Source organism: Danio rerio, chromosome 18, assembly GCF_049306965.1.
Source record: "Danio rerio strain Tuebingen ecotype United States chromosome 18, GRCz12tu, whole genome shotgun sequence".
NCBI lineage: Eukaryota > Metazoa > Chordata > Actinopteri > Cypriniformes > Danionidae > Danio > Danio rerio.
Genome location: NC_133193.1, coordinates 41,949,285 through 41,976,877, shown reverse-complemented (window position 1 = coordinate 41,976,877; position 27,593 = coordinate 41,949,285). Strand labels below are relative to the sequence as shown.

The 27,593-nt window shown below is 38.4% G+C and overlaps 1 protein-coding gene across 22 annotated transcripts in view; it reads right to left on the bottom strand.

Moving 5' to 3' along the window:
- Positions 1–204: 204 nt before the first annotated feature.
- The window catches only part of myo5aa (myosin VAa), a 154,671-nt gene continuing 127,282 nt past the window's right edge, over positions 205–27,593 (bottom strand). For 4 of the 22 annotated variants that reach the window (XM_073930026.1, XM_009293798.5, XM_073930030.1 and 1 more), the window contains 11 exons: positions 18,841–19,039; positions 16,451–16,516; positions 15,788–15,881; positions 13,350–13,493; positions 12,166–12,320; positions 11,934–12,023; positions 10,757–10,907; positions 3,472–3,754; positions 2,240–2,414; positions 655–735; positions 205–549 (listed from right to left, as the gene is read on the bottom strand). In XM_073930026.1, coding sequence (XP_073786127.1) covers positions 397–549; positions 655–735; positions 2,240–2,414; positions 3,472–3,754; positions 10,757–10,907; positions 11,934–12,023; positions 12,166–12,320; positions 13,350–13,493; positions 15,788–15,881; positions 16,451–16,516; positions 18,841–19,039 — 1,591 coding nt within the window. In that variant the 3' untranslated portion in view covers positions 205–396. Of the gene's footprint in view, positions 550–654; positions 736–2,239; positions 2,415–3,471; positions 3,755–10,756; positions 10,908–11,933; positions 12,024–12,165; positions 12,321–13,349; positions 13,494–15,787; positions 15,882–16,450; positions 16,517–18,840; positions 19,040–21,239; positions 21,321–25,522; positions 25,580–27,593 lie in introns of all 22 variants that reach the window. The other 18 variants (XM_073930027.1, XM_068214932.2, XM_073930031.1 and 15 more) reach the window with 7 other exon arrangements.

Sequence of the window (27,593 nt, the reverse complement as noted above, 5' to 3'; positions counted from 1 at the left end):
TAGATTCAAGACCCAGATAGAACTGTTTTATAATTATACAGTTCTTGGAGTAATAGGAATGAATGTGAAAGTTTGGTTATAGTATCATTAAAATAACAAAAAATCCTAATATTCTAATAATATAACAACATGATTCATTTTCTTTATGGTAAATATAGTTTCTTATCACATTTTTATTTCCGTGATCAACACATACGTGACATGTTTGTGAGATTCACCCTTTTATTGAAAACACAAAAGTGATGAAGAAGAGCAAAAAAGAGGGGATGACATGATCTAAACTGCATTCTTTTTAAGTGTGTGGCTTATTTACCTATGATAATTTTTTTTTCTATTTATATATTTTGGCTCCCCGTTCCTGCCATGTGACTGGTCGATGTGAGGTGATTGACAGGTCTACACACGAGTGAGGAAGGCCAGATTGAGGCTGCTGGGGATCTGAATGGTTTCCAGGGCAAGGGAGGAGGGGTTAAAGGGGAAGGTCACGGGGTAGATGAGTTTGGTGTCCATCAGAAGCTGAGGCGACTCCTTTCGATCCCGTAAACGCGTCTGGAGGAAGAAAAACTCAGGTTGAAACATTCACACAGATTCACTAAAAATATTGACTTGCATATTAAAAGTTGTAATATGAAAAAGAGAATTTCTGAAACATACCTGTATTGTTCTGATGAACAACACTGACACTCGCTCTTCAAATGCATTGACAGGTGTGTACAAGTTCAGCACTTTCACAATCTGGGCAGAAAATAAGAGATTATGAGGTTTTTGTAAGTTTGTGTGTGTGCGTTTACATTAAAAACATTTAAAGTATTTTGTGTTATTCTAACATGCAAAGTGTTGCACATGGATCATTTTAATCTATTAATATTACCACAGTAAACCAGACATTAGTTCCTAGTTGACTGACAGAAAGGTTGACATTCTTATTAAACTGAACCATATCAGTTTTATTTTCACTAGAACTACACCAGCATTCTACCACTACTCTGCTACCTGTGTGATACGCAGAATATATTTCTCACAAACTGAAATACTGGGATTTTATCCATTTTATCCATGTAAATTGGCTTTGAGGCAATTTTCATTGTAGTCAATTCAATTCAATTCAAGTTTATTAGTATAGTGCTTTTCACAATAATTACTGTTTCAAAGCAGCTGTTTCAAATGTGCACATTATTGTAATACAATCAAATTCGGAAAAGTTAAGGTTTATTATTTACCAAACCATTAAAAGTTACCAATAACTTCAACTAATTGACTAGTAACTAATAGCTCAACAGTTATTATATATAAACATAGTTAACCTGAAGTTATATAGTATATATACTATAAGGCGCTGTAGAAATAAAGTTGACTTGACTAGATCAAGAGATTAGACAGTCAGACAGACTTACAGAGACAAAAGATGATAGACAGACAGACAGACAGATCGACAGAAGGAAGATGATAGGCAGAGACAGATAGACAGACTTACAGAGAGACAGAAGATGAGAGATAGACAGAGAGACAGACAAAATATGACAGACAGACAGACAGACAGACAGACAGACAGACAGACAGACAGACAGACAGACAGAAGATGACAGAAAGATAGACAGATAGACAAATAGATAAAGTAGACAGACAGACAGACAGATCGACAGAAGGAAGATGATAGACAGAGACAGACAGATAGACAGAGATAGATAGACAGACAGACAAAATATGACTGACAGACAGACAGACAGACAGAAGATGACAGAAAGACAGACAGATAGACAAATAGATAATGTAGACAGACAGACCAATCGACCGACCAACATACAGACAGACAGACAGACAGACAGACAGAAGATGACAGAAAGACAGACAGACAAAAAAATAATGCAGACAGACAGACAGATTGACAGACAGACAGACAGACAGACAGAAGATGATAGACAGAGACAAACAGATAGACAGACAGACAGACAGAAGATGACAGAAAGACAGATAGACAAATAAATAATGCAGAGACAATGAGACAAACAGATAGACAGACAGACAGACAGGCCGACAGACAGACAGATAATGTTGACAAACAGACTGACAGACAGATAGACAGACAAATATACAGACAGACAGACAGACAGACAGACAGACAGACAGACAGACAGACAGACAGACAGACAGACAGACAGACAGATAGATAGATAGATAGATAGATAGATAGATAGATAGATAGATAGATAGATAGATAGATAGATAGATAGATAGATACCTGTGCTGTGGAGAGGGCGTTACACATAGAGCAGATGGCCTCGGCGTCCTCATCAGTTTTCTTCTTCACCTGCAGTAGTTGCGCAGCCTGAATCAACGGCTCCAGTGTTTCTTTAGCGCCGCATGTCATGAGGTTCTTATCTCTCAGCCATTCCTCCAGCTGACTCACGTTATACCTAAACAAACACATTATAATATAATATAAAATAAAATAATATAATATAATATGATATAATTTAATTTGATTTAATATAATTAATATAATATAATATAATATAATATAATATAATATATGTACTGTACAAACATTTTAAACTCTGACCTCTGCAGAAACCTCCTGAAAGCGCTCACTTTTAATCAATAATAATGCATCTTTGCAAACTAAAAGTATTAATAAAAAAAATCACAATAAATACTGACCTCAACTGAAAAACATTATTGTTTTTTACAAGCAATAATAATAATATTGGCTGTCAATTTTTGCATCAATACGTAGAGGATTCTTTCAAGAATCGTTTTTTTTTTTTAGGTTATTACGATGTATTCATCGTCTGATGGCTACTTCAAGCAGGATAAAGACCCACAAAACACTACAATACCTACAATATATATCTACAAGCTTAAATTTCAATTAGATTATTTTACTACATATTAAAATAGCAAATTCCATGATCCATTCGTCCGTCCGTCCGTCTGTCTGTAAGTCTATCTAGCTATACCTTTCACCTATCAGTGATTAATTACCATTTCTGAGTTTTGATTTGGGACCAGAAACCTTTTGAATAATCAGTTCACCAGTATCATGCCATATGAAAAAAGGATACTAGTAGCATAAGCATATAAAGCAACAGAACATACTGATGTAAAAACATATGACTTTCCTTTAAGCCATAGGTCTCAAACTGGATTCCTGGAGGGCCGCAGCTCTGCACAGTTTTGCTCCAACCCTAAGCAAACACTGCTGATCCATTAAATCAAGATGTTCAAGAATACTAAAGACTATTAAGCAGGTGTGAGTTAGAGGTGGCTGGAGCTAAACTATGCAGAGCTGCGGCCCTGCAAGAATTGAGTTTGAGACCATTGCTTTAAGCCAGTCATAAAGGCCAATATATATATATATATATATATATATATATATATATATATATATATATATATATATATATATATATATATATAATTATTTTTTTTCTTCATCTGGTCTGCATTTACAGTGTTTAGCGCTGCACTGACCTGATCTGCATGCCCTTGCTCCAGGAGCACATGTCTTTGCGCAGCAGCAGGTTGTTAAGGGTGACAGCGCCGATGATGTAGAACTGCTGCTTGACCACCTGTTTGATGAGCTCGGGGTCCGTGCCGTGGTGACACATGATGGAGTGGAAGGTGTTGAGCTGACGGATGATGGAGTCCAGTGTGTACGTGCCCTCATCAGCAATACTTGACGTCCTCTTGCGGAGACCTGTGGGCTTCACTCCTGAGACACCCTGGATGGTTTCATGTTCCAGCATGCCAGAGACTGACGACAGCAACAAAAAGAGGGATTAATACACAAGAAAAGAGATACCGATTTGTGATGCACCAACCTGTTTTCATGGGAGATTCCAACTGCAGTTTTTTTTTTACAAGCAAATTGATCAATTCCAATAACTCTTTCCCCCCCTTTTACATTTATTTATGTACATTTATAACCATTTGTATGGTGTAACTGTTCCTGGGTCTGTTGGACCTGCTCCATCAAATATTTTACTAGAATTGCAAGCAATATAAACAGCATTGATGGATAATATTTTTAATTATACACTCACCAGACACGTTTTTAAGATCACCTTACTAGTATCAGATTGGACCCCTTTTGCTTTCAAAATGCCTTAATTCTTTGTGGCGTAGATTCACAAAGAGACTTTGTTCTATATTCACATAATAGCACATACCAAAAGTGCTCTACTGGATTACGATCTGGTGACCGTGGAGGCCGTTTAAGTACAGTGAACTCATTGTCATGTTCAAGAAACCAGTCTGAGATGATTCGTGTTTTAGGGGGCTTTATCCTGCTGGAAGTAGCCATCACTGTGGTCAAAAAAGGCATGGACATGGTCAGCAACAATACTTAGGTAGGCTGTGGCGTTGACACGATGCTCAATTGGTACTAAAGGGCGCAACGTGTGGCAAGAAAATATCCCCCACACCATTACACCATCACCACCAGCCTGAACTGTTGATACAAGGCAGGATGGATCCATGCTTTCATGTTGTTGACACCAAATTCTGACCCTACCATTAAGACTCATCAGACCAGGCAGTAATTTTCCAATCTTCTATTGTCCAATTTTGGTGAGCCTATGCAAATTGTTGCCTCAGTTTTCCTGTTCTTAGCTGACTGGAGTGGCAACCGCTGTGGTCTTCTGCTGCTGTAGCCCATCCGCCTCAAGGTTCAACGTGTCGTGAGTACAGAGATGTTCTTCTGCATACCTCGGTAGTAATGAATTAGTCAGTAGTTTTCTGACCATTCTCTGTAAACCCTAGAGATGATTGTGCGTGAAAATCCCAGTAGATCAGCAGTTTCTGAAATACTCAGACCAGCCCGTCTGGAACCAACAAACATGCCACGTTCAAAGTCACTTAAATCACCCTTTTTCCCTATTCTGATGCTCAGTTTGAACTGCAGCAGATCACCTTGACAATGTCTACATGCCTAATTGCACTGAGTTGCTGCCATGTGATTGGCTGATTAGAAATTTGCATTAATGATAAATTGGAGAGGTGTGCCCAATAAAGTGGCCAATGAGTGTATGTACTTTTTGCACTTGATGCATGTATAGCCAAGTGTGTATACTGTTTATATTTTGATAAAACAACATGAGTTTCAGAGACCCAAACACCATATAAAGTTTAAATGAAAATGCCACTAGATGATTATAGTTTTACTATGTTTTACTCTGATAAAATTGACACATATCCTGCTCATTTTTCAGACTTTCAGTAAAGAAAACTTTACAATGTAGGTCAATATTTGTAACATTTGTTAAAGTTAATAGAGAATATAGAATAATGGAGAACATCTCATAATGGAGTGCTCAGTTATTCCTTTGTGTCGCCTGTGCTGCTTGTAAAAAACACTAAAGCTGCATACTAAATCACATACGTATGCACTATTCTACGCCATTTTGTAGTATAAATAGTGTAGGTAGTGTGTTCACACTGACAACTCAAAAAATAATAAGTGCACTTTAATTACCTGGATGATGCACTCATTCAACTGGTAAAAAGGAATGATGAGCTGCGTCCCAAATGCCACACTATACACTATGCACTCATGTACTATGTACTTATGCACTTACTCAACAGGATAGTAGATGTATGTAGTGCTGTCTCAAATGGAACACTAATGTTTTTTTACTAGGCGGAAATTCAAACCGTTTCCCTGATGACGTTTGACGGTTGCCAAATCAGTGAAATAAATGACAGAATTATTAAATAATACCTGCCTTGAGTATAACCGCATTCACCATCGGGAGGCGCTATAATCACTCTTGTAGGAGAATTTTGCTTTCACCATCCAAAATAAATAAAGTTATCCAACATGTGCACCCGATAGCTCCGCCCCTTCCGCTATGTGAGCAAACATGCAGTCGTTGAGTACGTGAAGTCTCCAACATTCCACACATTATTTTAGCGGCTGAATGAGTGCATTATCCAGGTAATTAAAGTGTACTTATTATTTTTAATAAGTTCCAAGGTTGTCATAGCCGGGGGCGGTAATGGGGATAAGCTCCCACTATCTATAAAGTACCCCTATATGGCGTGCGTCTCAAATAGCCTCTGACAACCAAGTCCAGCTCCTGGCCTTCAAGTGTGGTTTAGCTACCAAACCCGGCGGAACTGTTTTCACTGACAGGAGAAGGGGCGCAGGCGGGTCACTGGCGCCTTACAACCAGTTGCTTCGGGGAGATGATATTCGTTAGCCTGGGAAGGCAGATCATCTAGGGGAAGGTAACCCTGTCTTCAAACCTCCGCTGCTTTGCGGCTATATCCATTCATGGAAAAGGCTTCAGGAGTAAACCTCGAGGAAAAATCCGGAGTCGGAGTCCCTAAGGCAGTTTAACGCTGCTTGCAGCCCTACTCTGGCAACTCCTGCGACGGCGCCGACACCAAACTGTAGCAGCCCTGCTGTTCCTTTGGATTTATCGACAACGTGGAGAGGGGGGACCCGCTACATGGGCAATAGCCTGTCCTCCATAATACATTGCCCTGGCTAGTATCCGATCTCGCACACCCTGGAGAGGACACTCCAGCCTCGCTAGCACTCTGGCGTGGATACAACACGGGGAGCAGTAGTTTACCGGTTATAAGCCATAGCTCAGTTGGCGTAGAGCAAGGCGCCAGGGGCTGCTCCCGACGGTGGGAGGGATCTTCGAGTCCCACTGGACAGTCACCGCCCGCCTCAAGCTGGGCAGCCCCCAGTCAATTAGGTACTGCCCCGCCACAGTCTGCTTTCCTCATTGGGTGCATGGGGAATAGGAGCAATTCGAACAGCAGACTGCAACTATCGCACCAGACAATAAAATAACACAGAGAAAGAGACCAGCTCTAAAACTGGGATGCTGGAATGTCCGTACAATGCTGACGGGCCTCTCCGAGGACTTACGGGGCATTGACGATTCGCGAAAAACAGCTGTCATTAACAACGAACTACTGAGGCTAAACGTAGACATCGCCGCTCTACAGGAAACACGACTAGCAGACTCAGGCACTCTGAAAGAAAAAGACTACACCTTCTACTGGCAGGGGAGGGCCCCAGACGAGCCCAGACAGCATGGCGTGGCTTTTGCTGTGAAGAACAACTTACTGAGCATGGTAGAACCTGGCAGAAATGGTACAGAACGACTTCTCACCCTCCGCCTCAACACCACCACAGGCCCTCTCACTCTTGTCAGCGTGTACGCTCCAACTCTGAACGCAACACGGGAAACTAAAGATAAGTTTTATGGGAACCTAACATCTGTCATTAACAACATCCTTGATAAGGAACAACTCGTACTTCTGGGCGATTTCAATGCCAGAGTGGGTGCAAACCACGAATCATGGCCCTCATGCCTAGGCAAATTTGGCATTGGAAAAATGAACGAGAACGGCCAACGCCTGCTCGAGCTTTGCGCTTTTCACAACCTGTGCATCGCCAACTCATACTTCCAGACCAAGCCCCAGCATAAAGTCTCCTGGCGGCATCCGCGGTCAAAACACTGGCACCAGCTGGACCTCATCTTAGTTCGCCGCTTAACTATCAACTGCGTCCTGCACGTTCGCTCTTATCACAGTGCTGATTGCGACACAGACCACTCCTTAGTGTGCTGCAAGATCAGGTTAAACCCAAAAAGGTTTCACCGTTTAAGGAAACAAGGGAATCCTCGCATCAACGTCAGCAGGATGTCGCAGCCTGATCTGACGCAGAAATTTGCAGAAACCCTTGTGAAAGAACTTGACACCGCACAGACAGGTGATTCTGCCCTGGAAATGTGGGAATCACTACGAAACAAAATGCAACGCATTGCCCTGGCAACTTTTGGAAAGAGGACCACAAAGACGCATGACTGGTTTGAAGCAAAGGCCTCTACGATGATTCCATGCATAGAAGCCAAGCGAGCGGCCCTGACAGAATACAAGCGGTCACCAACTCAGAAGAACCTTCAAATTCTATTCTAAATTCTAAATTCTAAATTACTAGGAGCAAGGCTCAACACATTGCCAGATATTGCGCAAACGAGTATTGGCAAGAGCTCAGCAACGACATCCAGAAAGCAGCCATAGCGGGGAACATAAGAGGCATGTACGACGGCATTAAGAAAGCGCTAGGCCCCACCCAGTGCAAAACGGCACCCCTTAAGTCATCTACTGGGGAAATAATCTCCGACAAGCAACAACAGATGGAGAGATGGGTGGAACACTACTCCGACCTCTACTCTAGACAGAACACAGTGACCTCCGCAGCACTAGACGTCATTAAATGCCTGCCAACCATGGAAGAACTTGACGAGGAGCCAACAGCAGAAGAGCTCAGCAAGGCTATCGATAAACTGGCCTCAGGCAAAGCCCCTGGCAGCGACGGGATTCCTCCAGACTTGCTGAAACAGTGCAAGCATTCCCTACTGCACCCTCTTCACAAAGCCCTCTGTCAGTGTTGGAAAGAAGGGGCCGTACCGCAGGATATGAGGGATGCTAAGATCATCACCCTCTACAAAAATAAGGGTGAGAGAAGTGATTGCAACAACTACAGAGGCATCTCCCTTCTTAGTATCGTTGGAAAAGTATTTGCTAAGGTCATCTTGGCCCGACTGCAGAAGCTGGCTGAACGTGTTTACCCAGAGTCACAGTGTGGTTTTCGCGCCGAACGGTCAACGGTAGACATGATTTTCTCCCTCAGACAACTGCAGGAGAAGTGTAGAGAACAGCAGATGCCCCTATACATCTCCTTTATTGACCTCACCAAAGCCTTTGACTTGGTCAGTAGAGACGGACTTTTTAAAATCCTCCCCAAGATTGGCTGTCCACCAAAACTGCAGAGTTTGATTGAATCCTTCCACACAGATATGAAGGGAACAGTCCAGTTCAACGGCAGTTGCTCTGAGCCTTTCAGTATCAGCAGTGGCGTCAAGCAAGGCTGCGTTCTTGCCCCCACACTGTTCGGAATTTTCTTTGCCCTGCTCCTAAGGCATGCCTTTGGTTCAGCAACGGAAGGAATCTACCTCCGCACCAGGTCAGATGGCAAGCTATTTAATCTTTCTCGCCTGAAAGCCAAGACAAAGGTTCGCGAGACGCTGATCAGAGACATGCTTTTTGCCGACGACGCTGCAGTCACCACACACACCCAAGAAGAACTACAGTCGCTGATGAGCCGTTTTTCCATGGCCTGCAAAGACTTTGGGTTGACCATCAGTTTGAAAAAAAACAAATGTCTTGAGCCAGGACACTACCATTCCACCAACCATCACAGTAGATGATTACCAACTTGATGTCGTCCACCAGTTCACGTACTTGGGCTCCACCATCACCGATAACCTCTCCCTGGATGCTGAGCTTGACAGGAGGATCGGGAAGGCAGCCTCTACTCTAGCCCGCCTGACAACCCGAGTGTGGACAAACCATAGGCTTACAACTGCAACAAAGATGGCAGTGTACAATGCTTGCGTCATCAGCACTCTGCTGTATGGGAGTGAGACATGGACCACCTATGCAAGACAGGAGAGGAGACTGAACACCTTCCACCTAAGAGGTCTGCGTCGCGTTCTGGGCATTACCTGGCAGGACAAAGTCTCCAACGTCAAAGTCTTGACTCGAGCCGGCCTTCGCCTGCGCTGGCTTGGCCATGTGTGCCGTATGGAGGATGGGAGAATCCCAAAGGATATCCTTTACGGAGAACTCTCATCTGGGAAGAGAACAACAGGACGCCCATTTCTGAGATTTAAAGATGTCGTGAAGAGGGACATGAAGGCCCTCGACATAAACACCAAGTCCTGGGAAGACCTCGCAGCAGACCGCCTGAAATGGAGGTGCACCCTGACCAAACAGCTCAAGTCAGGTGAGAAGAACATGATGCGTGCGTCAGAGGACAAGCGAGTTCACCGAAAGGTGCAGAGCGTCAGCCAGGGAGGCACCTATCAATGCGACTGCTGCGGTAAAAAATGCCTCTCCCGCATTGGTCTCTTCAGCCACCAACGACGCTGTCTTAAACAATCAGTCATGCCTCAAGATAAGAGCTAGGATACGTCATCCATGGTCAACACTGACCGACGGAGGCCTACTATTATTTTTAGAGTTTTCAGTGTGAACACACTATTTAATAGGTTGCTCATTCATTTCACTGATTTGGCAACCGTCAAACTTCATCAGGGAAACGGTTTGAATTTCCGCCTAGAAAAAAAACATTAGTGCTCCATTTGGAACGACACTACACATATATACTATGCTGTTGAGTGTGTAAGTGCATAAGTACATAGTGCATGAGTGCATAGTGTGCTATTTGAGGCGCAGCTTAAGTCTGTTGTAACATCTGTTCTCTGTTCATTCTCAATTTACACACCACATACTTTGTAGTAATGTAAAATAGACTATTGCAACGTGGTCATGTCATTAGCCTATAAACATTTTTTTTGAACATTGCTTGTTATCAAACTATGTCCTAACTGTAACAAGGGGCAATTCAATCATAAGGTAATGTTATAACAGTTATCATACCATTATTTATCAATATGTGTTTTTTTTTTTAATTCCCGGAAGCTATATATAAATTAAAAATGTAAAACAGGAAATATGTTGGGACCGTTGTTATTGTTTACATCTCTCAAAATGGTCTATATTATCACTAAAATGCATTTTATATGCATGTCCGCAACAGAAATACACTAAAATTAAACAAAACAAAATGGCTGGCTGACCAAATCACACGTTCCAATTTATAGCTGTTCAATTGGTGCATCTCTGATACAGATCAACATAAATACAGACCCAGAGGTCTCATGCTCACCGATCATGGGCTGCAGGATGTTTTCCATACACTTGATGAGCTGCTGGTAGATCTGAATGGCCAGATCGCTCAGAACCTGCCGGTACTCTGCCAGGTCAAAGTTAGAGAGACAGTGTTCGTTCTGCTTTGGGCTATTATGCTTCATGAATTGCTAGAGAAATAAGGAGAGCAATGGGTTAATAGTGCCATTTGAACGTTGAATTAATAAGATTTTTCCAATACATTTCCATTAGGTTGAGATGAAAACGCTCAAATTGGTTATCAAAATGACCAATATGACACTTAAATGAATGAGCTATGGACTGAAATCAGATTGGGGAGGATTGGAGACAAGTTACATTTTAAATGTGACCTGTAAGTAAATCAACAGAAGATTATTCTTAAACCCTCATACTGTCGTCAGATTTTTTTTCTAAACATGCATACAATGTATGAGCAGCTCGCATGTGGGCTATGAATCATTTTTGCACTACTTAGTTTGTCCACTAGATGTCAGGATTCAACTTCAATATTTTTTTGTCTTCCAGTTAGAAAAAAAAAAAAATCGAAAAAAAAAACAGCACTACTGAAGACGGAGGATAATCATAGACACGATGGGTTGAAAAGTCCATTTGTGAATGAAATATTACATATCAGCTACTGCACTTTAATCAAGTAAAAGCGAGGATTGAGCTCAGGCAGGTCTTGAGAACTCCCCTGGTTTATGTAGAACCTAAGAGAGATTATAGGGAAATATAAACTGCTGACTGAAAGGCATAGGTAGGAGCTCATCTATGGTGTCAAATTGGTTTAGTCAATTCACTTATGTCACGTCTTTGGAGTGTTGGAGGAAACCGCAGAACCCAGGGAAAACCCATGTGAGCACATGTAAACTCCTCACAGAAACACAGACTGGCCTAGTAAGGACTTGAACCAGTGACGTTCTTGCTGTAAGACAACAGTGCTAACCACTGAGCCACCATGCCTCCCTATCAAGGGAAAGGGAGGAGGAATAGGGTGGAAGATAACTAAGGTAGGAAACTCTGTTCATTTATAGTGTGTTAGGATTCATCTGATTGGTAAATCATGTGGTCAGCTAACACAGGACCAGCTGAGGTCAATCATAAACATGTGATCTACTAGAAATTAGTTTATGAATAAACTTCACATATTCTTGTGTTGGTGTGTGATTTCTCACCTCATCACCACTGTACTGTTTTAGGCAGTGCAGAAAACGACATGTGTTGGCCAACCAGAAGGAAACAGTCTCAAAGTCATCACCTCGTTTCTGTGGAGTTATGGGAAAGGGAAACAACAATTCTTAATTATTTACTCTTAACAGTGATTATGCTTTTATAATACAAATTTACAGTTTGTAAATTTTGTAAGTTGCAACATTATAAACATGAATTGCGTGAGTGATTCGAGACCTTGAGGATCTTCTTGATGCTGTTGATGACGGAGGTGAGTAGAGATCGCACTTTCTGGTCATCGTTGATGTAGTCAGCATGGCGCAGACACATGAAGAGGATGTATGCGGGCAGACCTGGTATCAGATTCACTGCAACACCACGAGGCTTCAGCTCTGGCAAAATTACAGATGGAGCGGTCAGCGATAGTCCTCTTTTTTTACTTTTATTAAGGCATTTTAGAATGGGGATAAGAATTGATGGATACATGGTTTTAAAATGGGTGAGTGAGTATTCGCTGAGGTCAACTAATAATATTATCAAGATTTTTACACCAAATTACATTTTATTTTTGAAGCAATTTGACTATGTTTTGTGCTGTTTTTGACCCCTCATCAGAACTCTCTGTTTGAATAGCCGTGGCAGATAGCTGCAGACTCAAACGTTAACGCCCACTGACTTGATTGGCTAACAGATTTGCATATTAACAGGGCTGAACAGGCAGTGAAGTAAAAGTTGGTGTTGCTTTTCTGTGGAGGCGGGGCTTATTCCACCCTATTACATCATAGAACAGAACATTTCATTTCTTGTCATTTTGGCAGACTGCCCTCAATATAAGCTGTTTTTAGAATACCAACAAAGTTTAGAGCTTTGAAAATTACAGGTTTTCATAGTACTGTGACCTCTTTTATATCCAAAGATCAAGGTAATTTTGGTTTCTCAGTTCATGACCCCTTTAAAATCATAACACACCAAACTGGAAGTGAAGAGCAATCAGCTGTGAGTAAAACGTTATGCTCGACACACAATAGAAAGCATACTGGCAGTGAACTGTCTATTTCGGCATAGTGGCCTATATTTGTAATTTAAAAGAGAAACTACTGTACTGTATTTTTTGATTTTTCAGAAGAGCACTTGCATTTTTAGCAGTACATAAGGTTTCATTGGACACAAGCCCTTACTTAATTATTACTTTGATAAAAACAAGCAGAGGGCCCAGAATATTACTGTAGTTACCACTAACAATCATTGCCTTTTCAGGAACCAGACAAGTTCTGTACACATGTATTGATAATATAGGACATTTGCTTCTGTATTTAAATGCGGTTGTCACTGTTGAACCTGCGACTCCTTACAGATTGTATGATGTCTTAATAGATTTCTTTATTAGTTTTGTAATTGTTGGTGTACAGTATGTATCTTACCAAGTATGATATTTTTGACCAGTTTGAGTTCATCCTCTTTCTTGTATTCCAGCATGCCCTGGAAATCTTTCTCTCTGCGTGGAATGTTCACCGGATGAACGGGCTCGTCAGCCGTTTGTCCGGGAGACACGTCCATCTGCCCCCCTAAAATACATAGACAAACAAACACATCAACAAAAGTTAAAGTTTGTGCCCATCTAAAATACAAACTCATGCGTGCCAAAAAATATATAGATAAACCTCCACATAAACAAAACTTAAGACTTGTGTCGGCCTAAAATACATAGACATTTTCATAAACTAAAGTTTAAGGTTTGTGACTGCCAAAAACATATAGACAAACATCCACATAAACAAAAGTTAAGACTTGTGATTGCCTAAAATACTAAACAAACATCCACATAAACAAATGCTGACTAATGTCTGCCTAAAATACATAGACAAACATTCATATTAACAAAAGTTGACTCATGCATGCCTAAAATACAGACAAACATCCACATAAACTAAATTCAAGACTTGTACCTGCCAAAAATATATAGACAAACTTCCACATAAGCAAAAGTTAAGACTTTGTGATTGCCTAAAATACATAATATATCATCCACATAAAGACAAGTTTAGACTCGTCCACAACTTAAATATATAAACAAACATCCACATAATCAAACGCTGACTTATGTCTGCCTAAACAACAGACAAACATCCACATAATTTAACACTGACTGATGTCTGTCTAAAATATATAGACAAACGTTCATATTAACAAAAGTTGACTCGTGCCTGACTAAAATAAATAAACAAACCTCCACATAAAATAATTCAACCCTACAGAAAAATCCAGCTTAAACCAGCCTAGGCTGGTTGGCTGGTTTTAGCTGGTCGACCAGCCTGGTTTTAGAGGGGTTTTGGCCATTTCCAGGCTGGTTTCCAGCCATTTCCAGCCTGGTCTTAGCTGGTCAGGCTGGAAAATGACCAGCCAAATCCAGCTAAAACCAGCTTGACCAGCCTGGTTTAAGCTGGATATAGCTGGTTTTGGCTGGACTTCCAGCTTGGCTAGGCTGGTCAAGCTGGTTTTAGCTGGTCATCTCCCAGCCTGACCAGCTAAGACCAGGCTGGAAATGGCTGGAAACCAGCCTGGAAGTGGCCAAAACCCCTCTAAAACCAGCCTGGTCAACCAGCTAAAACCAGCCAACCAGCTTAGGCTGGTTTAAGCTGGATTTTTCAGCAGGGAAGATTCATACCTGCCAAAAATATATGGACAAACATCCACATAAACAAAAGTTAAGACTCATGCACACCTTAAATATATAAACAAACCCACATAATCAAAAAATGACTGATGTCTGCCTAAAAAACATAGACAAACATTCATAAAGTAAATGATTTAACTATATTTATATGTATTTTTATATTCTGGGTAAGGCATAAAAAAAAAAAGTTCAACCACTTAAATATTGTCGGGACGACATCCCTCATAATCTTGACAAATAGCCAAAACTGTCTGCCAGCAAATGTAGATTTGTACAATGGTACATCTCTGTCTACGCAGATCCACCATTAGCGCTTACATGCCTGCATGTGCGCCTGTTTGCGTGCCGTGCATTCATGTGCACACGAGAAAATCCCAGTCACAGTAAAACAAATGCTTTTTGAAATCCTGAACCAATATTGGAGTTACTTTTGCACGCTGGAGGAATGACGACACCATGGCTGAAGTATTTCTTTTATGTGTAGTATGTGTATGTGGCTATTTTCAGTTTCATATGGGACCTTTTACAGCATCGATAATGTCGATTTTTATTTTGTTTAACAACAAAACATAAGTCAATTTCGCAATTCCGCCTAGCCTGCTTTACTGAGGTCAAGTTGGTTTTACATTGGTTCATTTTTGAACAATGATAGCCTGTGATGTTCTCCTGTTGTTTACCGCTACTCTTAATATTCGCTCTGAAATAGCATGTAAGTAACCACTAACTACATTTCTAACTGGCGAATGATATGAACTAGTGGGTTGTCTGCTGTCATGCACGTGCTCGTGTTTCAGGATGCGTGACTTTGGACAGCAGGGGCGGGACTGTGTTTCAAAGGTATTATGCTAACCGGTTAGCATTTTGGCAGATCACCTACTGCACCTTTAAAAGAAATAAACATCTACATAAACGTCTGCCTAAAAAACATAGACAAAACTTCACATAAACAAAAGTTGACTGATGTCTGCCTAAAATACATAAACATACACATAAACAGAAGCTAAGACTCGTGCCTGCCTAAATTACCTAGGTAAATATCCACATAAACAAAAGTAAAACTCATGGCTGCCTTAAATAAATATACAAACATTCACATAAACAAAGGTCAAGACAGAGTATATTAAATGTAAATTTGATCATTCTCATACATTACAGGTCATTCTTGGACGGAGTTATGACACGTACCTTCCAGATCATTGATCTTCTTAGCAAAAACTTTAAGCTGTTTCTTCAGCTTACGAACGGTCTTGTCCTGTTTCTCCAACTGCTCCATAAGATCCTGTCACAACACAGACACATATCATCATCAGATCATGCTAGCAGCACAACTAGAGTTTCTGTGGCAGGAGTTGGAAAATAGGGTTTATTTTAGTTAATCGGGACAAAGCAGGTCAAACTGCAACAATCTGAAGATATCAGCTCTGTCTTTCATCGCTCCATGCAACTCATTAAACGGAGAAAAAAAGTAGAGAAAAAGAAACAAGGTTGGGTGAATCTCACAAATAAAACTCCATTCCAATGCATAAAAATGTAAAAAAAGTAAGCTAAATAAAACAAAGCATCCTTTAAAACAAAACAAAAAAATAAATAAATCACATATATTGTATTTTATATATAATTATTAATAATATAAATATTGGAAGATGGTTTCTGTGAAATTCACCCAGATATTGAGAGAGAAACATTAAAAAAGGTGTGCTGATTCACACGGCTGTGGGTTAAACACACAGTTAAGAGTTCAACGCAGCTCAGATTCTGTGCAACACACACTAGTGCCAGTTAGTGTTCAGATACATGCGCGCACACATACACACACACCCACACTCGTACACACACAATCCTACATACAACCATCCTGCGTAACATGCTGATTCTGTAGGCTTTATACTCCTTTGGATCATCAGAGTGAAGTTCCTGTGAATGAAACACCTCCACATCAGACGAGCCCTCAAACGCCACGGCACAGCACTCAGACCCAAAATTACACTCCAAGATTTCATTAGTGAGTAAATCTGAAATAATTTTTTCAGAATCACAGAACATAACTGATAACGGAGTTATTTCTTTATTTGTTTTCAATGGGAGCACTGGGAAAGTGTGCTCCACTGTGACGAGAAGGCACTGGCAGAAAAAAAAAAAAAAGTCACATCTGGCACAAGTGTAAATATAAAAATCCCATTTTTTATATCCTTTTTGAGCCACTTTAAAATGTGGATTTAATTTGAATTCATATCAGTTATCCAGACATTCAGCCTGTATCTAAACGCACGTCATGATTTTGCCAAGTACGATACGATCCTGGATTAACAGCTACACTCACTGGCCACTTTATTAGGTATATATGTTCAACTGCTTGTTAACACAAATTTCTGATCAGCCAATCACATGGCAGCAACTTAATGCATTTAGGCATGTAGACAGATTCAAGACGATCGGCTACAGTTCAAATTGAGCATCAGATTGGGGTGTTGGTGCCAGACGGGCTGGTCTGAGTATTTCATAAACTGCTGCTCTACCAGGATTTTCACGCACAACTATCTCTAGGGTTTACAGAGAATGGTTAGAAAAAGAGAAAATATCCAGTGAGCGGCTTGGATGTGCAGCCGTGGAATATTTCCAGTACCTTGCTGAATCTATGTCATGAAGGACTAAGGCAGTTCTGAAGTCAAAAGGGGGTCCAACCTGGTACTAGAAATGTGTACCTAATAAAGTGGCCGGTGAGTGTATGTTGATCCTAGAACATAATTTTTGCTCATAAATTTAATCCATACCTATTCCCTACCCCTAAACCCGACCATAACTGTAAATTATTTCCAAAATCAGAAAGGAATATTAGTTAGATCAGGGGTTCCCAAACTTTTTTATTTCGGGACCCACCTATGCAAGTAATTCAATCCCAAGACCCACCATAATATTTTAATATGGTAAAATAGGTTAAAAATTTATCCATTCAAAGCAGTCAAAGGTATTTGGTGAGTGGCTTTTTGGATTTTGCGATTCGATATGCACAAAATGAGGCTCGAAATACTTTTTGTGGGATGCTGACTATAACCGTGATCATTTTTTGTTGACGAAGATACTTTTCTTTTTTTAGAAGAGAATATGGTCGACCTCTGTTGACATGTGCAAAATGTGTTGTTGTCAGGTGTCAATAAGTTTTAAGGGTTTCATGCTAACACTTGCAAGCTTTTCTAAGCATAAAAGAAAATGCAGGACATCCTCACCCTCTGGACCTCTGCCAGTAATAAAACTAAGATCGAGGTAAGACTGATCATATTTTCTGTGTGGCTATTTTTTAGATTTGGTTTGACCTGAAGACGTATCAGAAGTCTGCAACGGAAAACAGAATCGTCTGTAAAGAGTTGTTCTTCATTATCATACTGGTTTTGATTCACCGCAATGTAAATATAGCTGCAGCTGAGTGACGTTGCACGCCCCACCTTTCCTCACTGTGCGACCCACTAGTGGGTCGCGACCCACAGTTTGAAAACCCCTGAGATAACAATCATGTAGAAGTGCATAAACCTAACCGTAAGCCTAAATTGAATATAAACTGTGAACGTATTCCTAAACTCTGATTGGCTGATTGAAATGTTGCTCCAGGATCGACATAGATGTTAATCCAGGCACGTGTCACTTGGTGAAATCAGGTTAGGTATGTCTGAACGCCTACAAACAATTCACATCAGTTATGATCATTACATTAAACATCATCCTATCATATCTATTGAAAGCTTAAGTAAGAAGGGGTTGACTTTAAGCTTAGACTTCATTAGGCAACAACAGTGTGAAGCTTTTGGCATCATATTTAAAAAGACTGAAGGCTGTAATTGCTGCCAAAGGTGCATCAACAAAGTGTTGAGCAAAGGCTGTGAATACGTATGTGCATATGATTTTTCAGGATTTTTATTTTTAATAAATTTGCAATAATTTCAAAAAATCTTTTTTCACATTGTCATTATGTGGTATTGTGTGTAGAATTTTGAGGAAATAAATGAATTATATATATATATGGCCATGTGTTGTGCGATAGGTTGATATATTGTTTATTGTGACAGGCCTTTTGCTCACTTCTACAAATCAATCCATAATTATGATACACCTATGATGTCAGGTGATGACATTTTTGTAGTTTTAATCTTTGACCGAAGAACAATGTTATGTTTAAGTCAATGGCCAGTCCAGTTGGATGCTGAGAACCACATATATTTAAGCGCGAGTGGAGTGTTTGTACTGACCAGGTTCTCGTTGGTGAGGCGTGTGATCTCGTGCTGTAGACTGGCTTCAATCCTGGCCTCTGGAGGTAGTTGCAGGTTCTGCGCCAACAGCTGCTGCTGACGGTTGTTCTCCTCCTTAAGACTGTGCAGCTCTCCACGCAAAACTTCCACCTCGTTGTCATGAGAGCGACGTTGAGCCTGCAACTGAGACTCCAACAGCCTGCGCAGACACACACAGAGATACAGGTTTTGAGCAGAGTATACTAATAAAAATTTACAGTTGAAGTCAGAATAATTAGCCCTCCTGAACTATTAGCCCCCTTGTATATTTTCCCCCCAATTTGTTTAATAGAAAGAATATTTTTACAGGACATTTCTAAACATAACAGTTTTAATAACTCATTTCTAATAACTGATTTTTTTTTCTCTTTGCCATGATGACAGTACATATTATTTAATTAGGCAATAGCACATAATAATCAGGCAAGTTAGGGTAATTAGGCAAAACATTGTATAATGACGGTTTGTTCTGTAGACTATTAAAAACAAATGCTTAAGAGTGCTAATAATATTGACCTTAAAATGGTTTAAAATAATAAAACAAAACAACTAAGACTTTCTCCAGAAGAAAAAAATATTAAAGGAAATACTGTGAAAAAGTCCTTGCTCTGTTAAACATCATTTGGGAAATATTTAAAAAAGAAATTCCTAGGAGGGCTAATCATTTTGACTTCAACTGTTTCTTTATCAGAGCGGTGTTAGATTCTGTTTTGAGACAGAAGCACTAAAGGAATGGTTCATTCAAAGATTTCAATTATCTTTATTTCTATAGTGCTTTTACAATGTAGATTGTGTCAAAGCAGCTTAACAGAGAGTTCTAGTAAATTTATACAGTCTAGTTTTGATTTATTAATAGGCACACATTAATTTTTTTCTGTTTTGAAATTAATTTCAGTAATATTAAAATGTTCATATGATTTATCTACAATACACCTTTTAAAGTTATAGTTTCTGTCTTTAAGTAGATGCAGTATATTATATAAGGGACTAGCTTTGTTTATCAATTAAGTGGATCTAACTGGATTTGCATTGTAAAAATTAAATAAAAGTAAAAAAAATCATTTAGCATAAATTAAATTTTGTTTTTATTTTTTATTTTTTTTACAAAATTCTGTGCAAAAATATCAAAAATGTCCGCAGATTCTGTCTGACAATTTATTAGTAATGGTTTATTAACACTTGTACAATTTGCAACTATAAGGAGAAATTCAAATGGACTTTATTTTGCTTTGTATCACATTGGGATGATTTAACATAAAATTCTGCTATTCTATACACCTATATTCGAGGCTTTCTGAAGTCTTATAATAGACAATCAGATTAAGGGTACATTTAACAATAGCGCACTAAAAAAATGAAAATTTCATTGATATTATTGAAATGTTTTGTATACAGAACAGTCAAAATTATTCCTGAACATTTAATGTGCATGTACATGATGCAAACACTTCTTTATTTTAATTTTAATATAAATTAGATGATAACGGTCTTGTAAAAAAAAAAAAAAAGTAAATTTTTAAAACCTATTATAAAAACATGGCATTTTAGGTCCTCAAAATAGTGTAGACGTATAAAGGAACTGTCAAAAATAATAATAATAAAAAATCACATGTAATTGTGCAAATACCCTCAGAAATAGTTATTATTAAATTTTTCATATTTTTTATTATTTATTATTTCGAAATGCTTGGAAAAAAGTTTTTTTCAATTTTATTTTGGTTTAACCTTTGCTATTTATGTCATTTTAATTCACATAAATACAGTTATCTTTATTAAATATTTTTTTCATTTCATTATCATCGAATTAAACAAAATCTATAATCCACTAGCTAAAAAATGGATCTACCATTTGGTTCTAAGACAAAGCCTTCAAAAGATTTGGGATATGGTACATTTGTGGCATTTTTGTATTATCATTATTAACTATTTTATTATTTATTAGTTTTATGGTCTTTAAAACCTGAAAGTCATTATGAACCTTGATAAAAGATTTTAAAAACTTGTTGTAACAAACAGTATTTTGAGTGAACCATTCCTAAAAAGAGAAGAACTTCTTGCAGTGCAGAAGTCATCATTCAGACCTCAATTATGACCACTTTATTTCCACATGCTGTTTTTAAAAAAGACTTCTGCAATCCAATCTCATTTTGGTTAGTCAAGTATTAACACTACAAAGAGTTCTTGCAAGTTTTGATCCATGACGCTCTACTAGGAGAACATTCTGCAGGCACTAATGTTTAAACAGCACAAGGTTAGATGAATACTATTTTAGAAATCAGTGAGGATGGAGAGATGAGAAAGCTGAACGCTCAGACTTTACGCTCTTTTCCACATGCTCTCATCTCTCTCTGTTCTTTAACCTGTTAGTTTCCTTTAACCCTTCATAAACCAGCCACAGTTCTCCATCCTCATTCAGCTTATGGTAGTCAGGGAATGGGGATCTGATGGGGTGGAACAAAGAAAGAAATGGTAAAGATGAAAAAAAAAGGGACAAACAAAAAACGTGAGACAAAAGAGATAAATGTTGATGTGAGTGTCATGTTAAGGAATTTTAGAGATTTTTAAAGGGTTAGATCACCAAGAAATTAAAATTATATCTTAATTTGCTTAACATCTGGATATACATGACTTCCAATCTGAGTTTTGTTAAAATGAACCTTTTTTTTAGCTGTACAATGTCGATGAAAGGCTAATTTTAATCAGAATCCAAAAAAAAGAAGTCAAATAAAGCGCATCCATCCATATTAAAAAGTGTTTTTCTGTGTAACTTCTTATTAGCACTGTTGTCATCATCTTCTCCTCCTTTTGAGGTGCGATAGCGCCCTCACGTGGACATGACTGTGTTTTATTTATCTCTCTTCACTGAGAGACACACCAAACTTGGTGCACCTCAAAAAAGGTGATGGCGATAGACGACGCTTACCTAAAGTTATAAAGTTTTAAATAAAGATATTTACAATTACAAAATGCATGGATTCGTTTTAGACCACAGATAAAAATCAGCCACTTGTTTCCATTGTAGAAAAGCTAAAGATAATATTTTTTTTAATTACTCCTGACTCGATTGGACCAAAAAAAGTAAGTCATATACACCTTAAAGGAATAGTTCACCCAAAATTACAAACATAATCACTGTTTATTTACCCTCAAGTGGTTCCAAATCCTTTTGAGTTTCTTAATTCTGTCGAACACAAAAGATATTAAAAAAAAAAAAAAAAAAGCTGAACACCTGTAACCACTGACATTCATAGTAGGCAAAAAAATACTATGGAAGTCAATGATTACATGTTTTCTTCAAGATATCGTCCTCTGTGTCAAACTGGTTTGGAACAAGTAAAGTGTGATTAAATAATGACAGAACTTTTAGGTATGGGTGAACTATAACTTTAAGGGTGAGTAAATCATGAGATAATTTGACATTTTTGAGTGAACAAACCCTTTTTTTAAAGGACTGTACACTCAATACAGAAAACATAAGAAAATATGAGGAACAGTGGTGTGCAATTCAAGTGCAGCTGAGATTTGATTCCAAACCACAAAGAAATGTGTTCATCTTTACACAAAACTCTGATAAATAAGGCTTTAAATTGACTTTTTCAAACAAACAATGTTCACTCAGAAGCTTAGTCATGCTTGTTTAATGGGCCAAGGTTTATTCTTGCTCACAAGACCAGCACATTTGAACTTTTAACAACAATAAAAAAAAAAAATAAAAAAAAAAAACATCTGGCTCTAACAAAATGCTGGGCCTTTAAAAGATTTAGAATATGGTATATTTGTAGTTTTTTTGTATTATTATTATTAGTTACATTATTAACATATAGCTTATAATTTATAAGTTTTTAGGGTCTTTAACAAACCCACACTGACGTTTCTGGAGACCGTGATTTATGTGGCCAGGTACGTATGGCTGCATTTAGTTTTTTCAAGCAAACAATACGGGGCGGTGTGACGCCGCTCTTCTTCGTGCTCGCCGGCTGACGGCTCACCTCCGTGTGGAGGGCTTTCCCGCAACAACAAGTTTGTCAGGTTAGCTTGTCGTGTTTCGTCGGTGGAGCGGAGGCCCGGAGGGGAGCTGGCCGCAAAGATGACCGGGTTCGAGTCTGGGGAAGAGCGGTTTCAGAAATCAGGTAAGACAAACAACATAATCCAAAAACTAATGAGATCATAACGGGAGAACTCAGTGAAATCTGAAAACACGGTCAAAATCAGACGAGGGCTTTTCTTTTTTCTGGACGGCTTTTGTAAATCGTTGCTTGGGTTTAGGGAAGGAGGAGGAGGAGGGTGGCTGGGCCGGCTGATTGGCTGGCCGCCCAGTCAATCATTTATTCATTCAGTCAGTCGGACAACAGCGGCCTCCGGCGGCTTTTTATGCGAGAACGGCGTTCGAGATGCAAAAAAATGCGCGCAGCGACCTCTCGTGGATTTGCGAAAACAAAAACTGCACAAATACGTATCTCCCGGGACATATTTCGCCATCTACAGAAACGTCCATGGAGCTACGTTTTCAGAATGAGCCTGGGTTGGAAACTTAACAGGCATTATGAACCTTCATCAAAGGTTGTAACATGTTGAAACGAAATATATGAGGAACGATGTGCAATCCAAGTGCAGCTGAGATTTCACGCCAAACCACAAGGGAATGTTCAACTTTACACAACACTCTAATAAATTAGGCTTTAATTTGACGTTTTCAAACAATGTTCACAAAGAAGCTCAATCATGCTTGTTTGATGAGCCAAAATTCATTCTTGCTCATGACAGCAGCACATATGAACTTTCAACAAGAACCAATGAAGTTTGTTCTTGCAAATCAAACTGAGAAGTTTGAAAAATGTTCAATTGTTTATGTTCAATTATTAATGTTCAAAGCCAATAAAATCTTCTATTAAATCAGTTCATCATACAAAGTGCTTGTGTCTCCTCAAATGATTGAACCACTTGATTTACTTAATTCGTTTAGGTTATAAAGATAATTGAACTACTTATGGGTAGGCCCATTCTGCCTTTTAGAGAATGTATTGCAGTATATAAGAGACCTGTAGTAGCTTTGTTTACCACACAAGAGGTTCTAAATGGATTGGCATTGTAAACCTTAAATAAAAGTCAAGTTATTTTTGACTTTATACGTTAAGTTTTCAACTCCTATACTCTCAAAATCATTGGAGATTCACAGAAATGGCCAAAAAAAAAAAAAAACTGCCTATGGGTTGGATTGACATAAGGGTGAGCAAATTGCAATTATTTTGGTGAACTGACCCTTCAAGTATATCTTATTTAGATGATTATTAATGAAGATTATGAAAAGATGACAGATATTTAGGGGGAAAAAACAAACAAAAACTATGTAAGTAAATGTAAACATAAAACATCAAGAAGATAATGGTACAAATTTGAATTGAAACAATTAATCATAAAAAAAAATGTCATTCTTTCATTGGCGCCATTGAGCTATTTCACATGCATAGAAATGGCATTCAGCCAGTTTCACTGCTTTGCATATCAGTATTACAATGTGGCTCTAAGCGTGGTTCTCACAGCCTGTTAAACCAAGTGCAAAGCCATCACCCAAAGTATTTGCTATATTTCTTTTGTTTTGCACCTTTTCAACAGAACCGACCAAACTCTAAGTACTCTGTATCAGATACTCTTAAATGCACAAGGCACAAAAAAAAACAAATATATATATATATATATATATATATATATATATATATATATATATATATATATATATATATATATATATATATATATATATATATATATATATATATTCATCTGTGTTTATTCATTAATCACAACCTGGAGTATAATTTATAAATAAAAATGTTGCTGTGTTATAACCCATTTCATTTAAACCCTCCTCTAAACGCTAAAGCAAAAGAGAGTTTGCTCTACACCAGTTATAAAAAATTTGTAAGTGTAAGTGTCAAACTCAGTTCCTTGAGGGCCTCAGCCGTGCAGTTTAGTTTCAACACTGCTTCAACACACCTGTAGGTTTAAAACAACACTAAAGGACTCAATTAGTTTGATTAGGGTTGGAACTAAACTGTGCAGAGCTGCGGCCCTTCAGGAACTGACTTTGACACCTGAGGTATACAGTAGGTGAAGTGGATACACTAAAATTGGCCATATATATGTAAATGGAAGAGTGTGTGTGTGTGTGTGTGTGTGTGTGTGTGCGTGAAAGTTGTACTCTCAGTGCTGGGTTGCCACAGAAATGGCATCCACTGGTAAAACATATGCCAGAGTAATTGGCGGTTCATTCCTCTGTGGCAACCATAAAGCAGCAAATAAGCAGAAGCAAAGTGAGTTAGTGTTTTGATCAAAACTAGAAATGATGTCTTGGTGAGTTTAAGAGATTCCTTTTAAACCAATCCACATTTTTGAGTGGTAGTGTACAGGTAGAAAGATTCCTGTCTAAGAACCTTGTATCTGACAATACTATAAGCAGCGAAAGTACACCAGCCTTTACCCTAACAGTTAAATATCTCACTGCAAGACTATGCCTACATATTAGTCAGAGCTCATGCCTGTTAACAGACTGGCAAAGCTTTCTTCACATATTCTGGTCTATGCTCTGCCCTGAGCTGCACACACATGCGGTGAGAGCTGCTCATCATGCCTGGCCATCTGTTACCTCAACCTGCTCATGAGCTCGTTCACTTCAGTCGGCCTGCGTGTGAACCTGGGGGATCTGTGCAGGACAGAGACGAGCCAGACACACAAACACACACATGGGCTGATCCATATAACACACAGGCTAATGAAAAGGTTGTTTTTTAGTTGTCTGGAGATAGATGAGATACTATTGGGTGCTTGAGATGCTGCAAAGAAGATAGTCTGAAGCAAAGAATACAAAGATCAGAACAGAGGTTCTCAAACTGAAAGTCACAAGAGGACATGAATTAAGTTGTAAAAGTATACTAGTCCTGTTCTGATACAGTGCTGGGAAATTATTCATTTTTTTTAATCGCGATTAATTGAGTAATTTTTGTACAATTAATCACATTCTTATAAGCAAAATTCAACGGTAGTGTATTGCGCACTTTTATTTTAAAAGTTCTTAAATATGAAAAAAGTGCAATAACGTTTTCAGCTCTTTATGGCAGTATTCCCTTTACTTTTTAATAGGTACAAATATCTGAACTTAAATATTAATGCAATCAAATTAAATCTAAAATCGAAGCTATCTGCACACTGATCGAATTACAGGGTTCCCACTGTGTTTACTTCAGAACGTTTGTTCACGGATTTTCAAAATTAGCTATTTGCGTGAACAGATTACAAATTCAATGCAAACATGTACATATAGGCAAATTTATGCTTGCAGTGTGAATGATGTGGAATAAGTAAAGTGTTTGCTACATTTGCTAGGAGAAAGATGCGTTTGGGGCGATTTAAGGTTGTCCACAGCAGAATTTTTGATTTTTTTAATATTCAAGTTCAAGTAATTCAACTGAAGCAGAAAATTTCTTAAAAACATTCCGAGAGTAAACTAGAGCTAGTAAGGTGTTAAGTGTTAACCCTGTATTGGTTAAGATGCTGGATGGCATCTATCCCAAGCAAGTGTTCAACCCCTACCCCTCCTGTGACCCATTGTTTGTCTATGACAATGAGCAATGGACTATTAAATTATTAATAAAAACTGTGTTAACACTCTATAAAATAATCATTATTGTTAATATAATATTGCTTTAACTCGATAATAACAAAAAAGTATACATTTTTGCTCCAATTGGGTTTTGAATGGCTTTATAGCATATAAATGACAAAATGTACATTTAATATATTACCAGTAATAACACTCTGATTAGGAGTGTAACGGATCATGGTTGATCCGTGCATTGTACGGACCATAACCCATGGTTTGGAACACAAGTGGCCTGCGGATTAATATTTATTTTTTATTTTTTCTGGTAGATTAATCCTTAATTTGTAACGATCATAGAAATATCCTCTCTCATATCATTCAAATCATAGGTACAGTATGAAAGCGTTTCGGCTTTCCTGTAAAATATAATGATGACGAAAGAAGTTGTGGTAGGATATTCGGAATGTGGTGGGTTTCATTAAAGGTGTTTTCTGTCACTAATTGTTTAGCCTACTTTATTGCATTCAGTGAAAGCTGCACAATTAATCATGTAAAGATTGGGATCTTTACATGACACCCACGCAACACCCATGCAACAAATTATAAATGAGGGTTTACTAATCCTAAGTGATTCAGTCTTTAGTCTTTTGAGTTATTTATGTAATTATAAACATACAAATAACTCAGAAGTACTGGTATAACAATTTATAGTTCAGATATAACAAACTGATGTTTATGGTAAAAATTAAAATCACCATCATATGCATTTAACTTGTTGCTAAAAAAAAAGAAAGTTGTAGGCAATTACATTATTTAACCAATAGGTGGCGACGATTAGTTATCAAAAATATGACACTGAATAATTCCTTAAAAATTACACATCTAGCAGACTAGCAATAAAACATGCAGTTTTATGAGCGAATAACTGAATCATTTTATTGAAAATATATTTAAATATAAATTTTATACTAAATATACACATCCTACATTTAGTGTCATCAGCAACAGTAGTGGTAACAGTAAAATTTGAATGTTTTACAATTATTTTTTTTTTATTCAGCTGATTAATTCCTGATTTTATTTTTAATAAAATTACAGGTTCTAAGTTCTGTTTGTT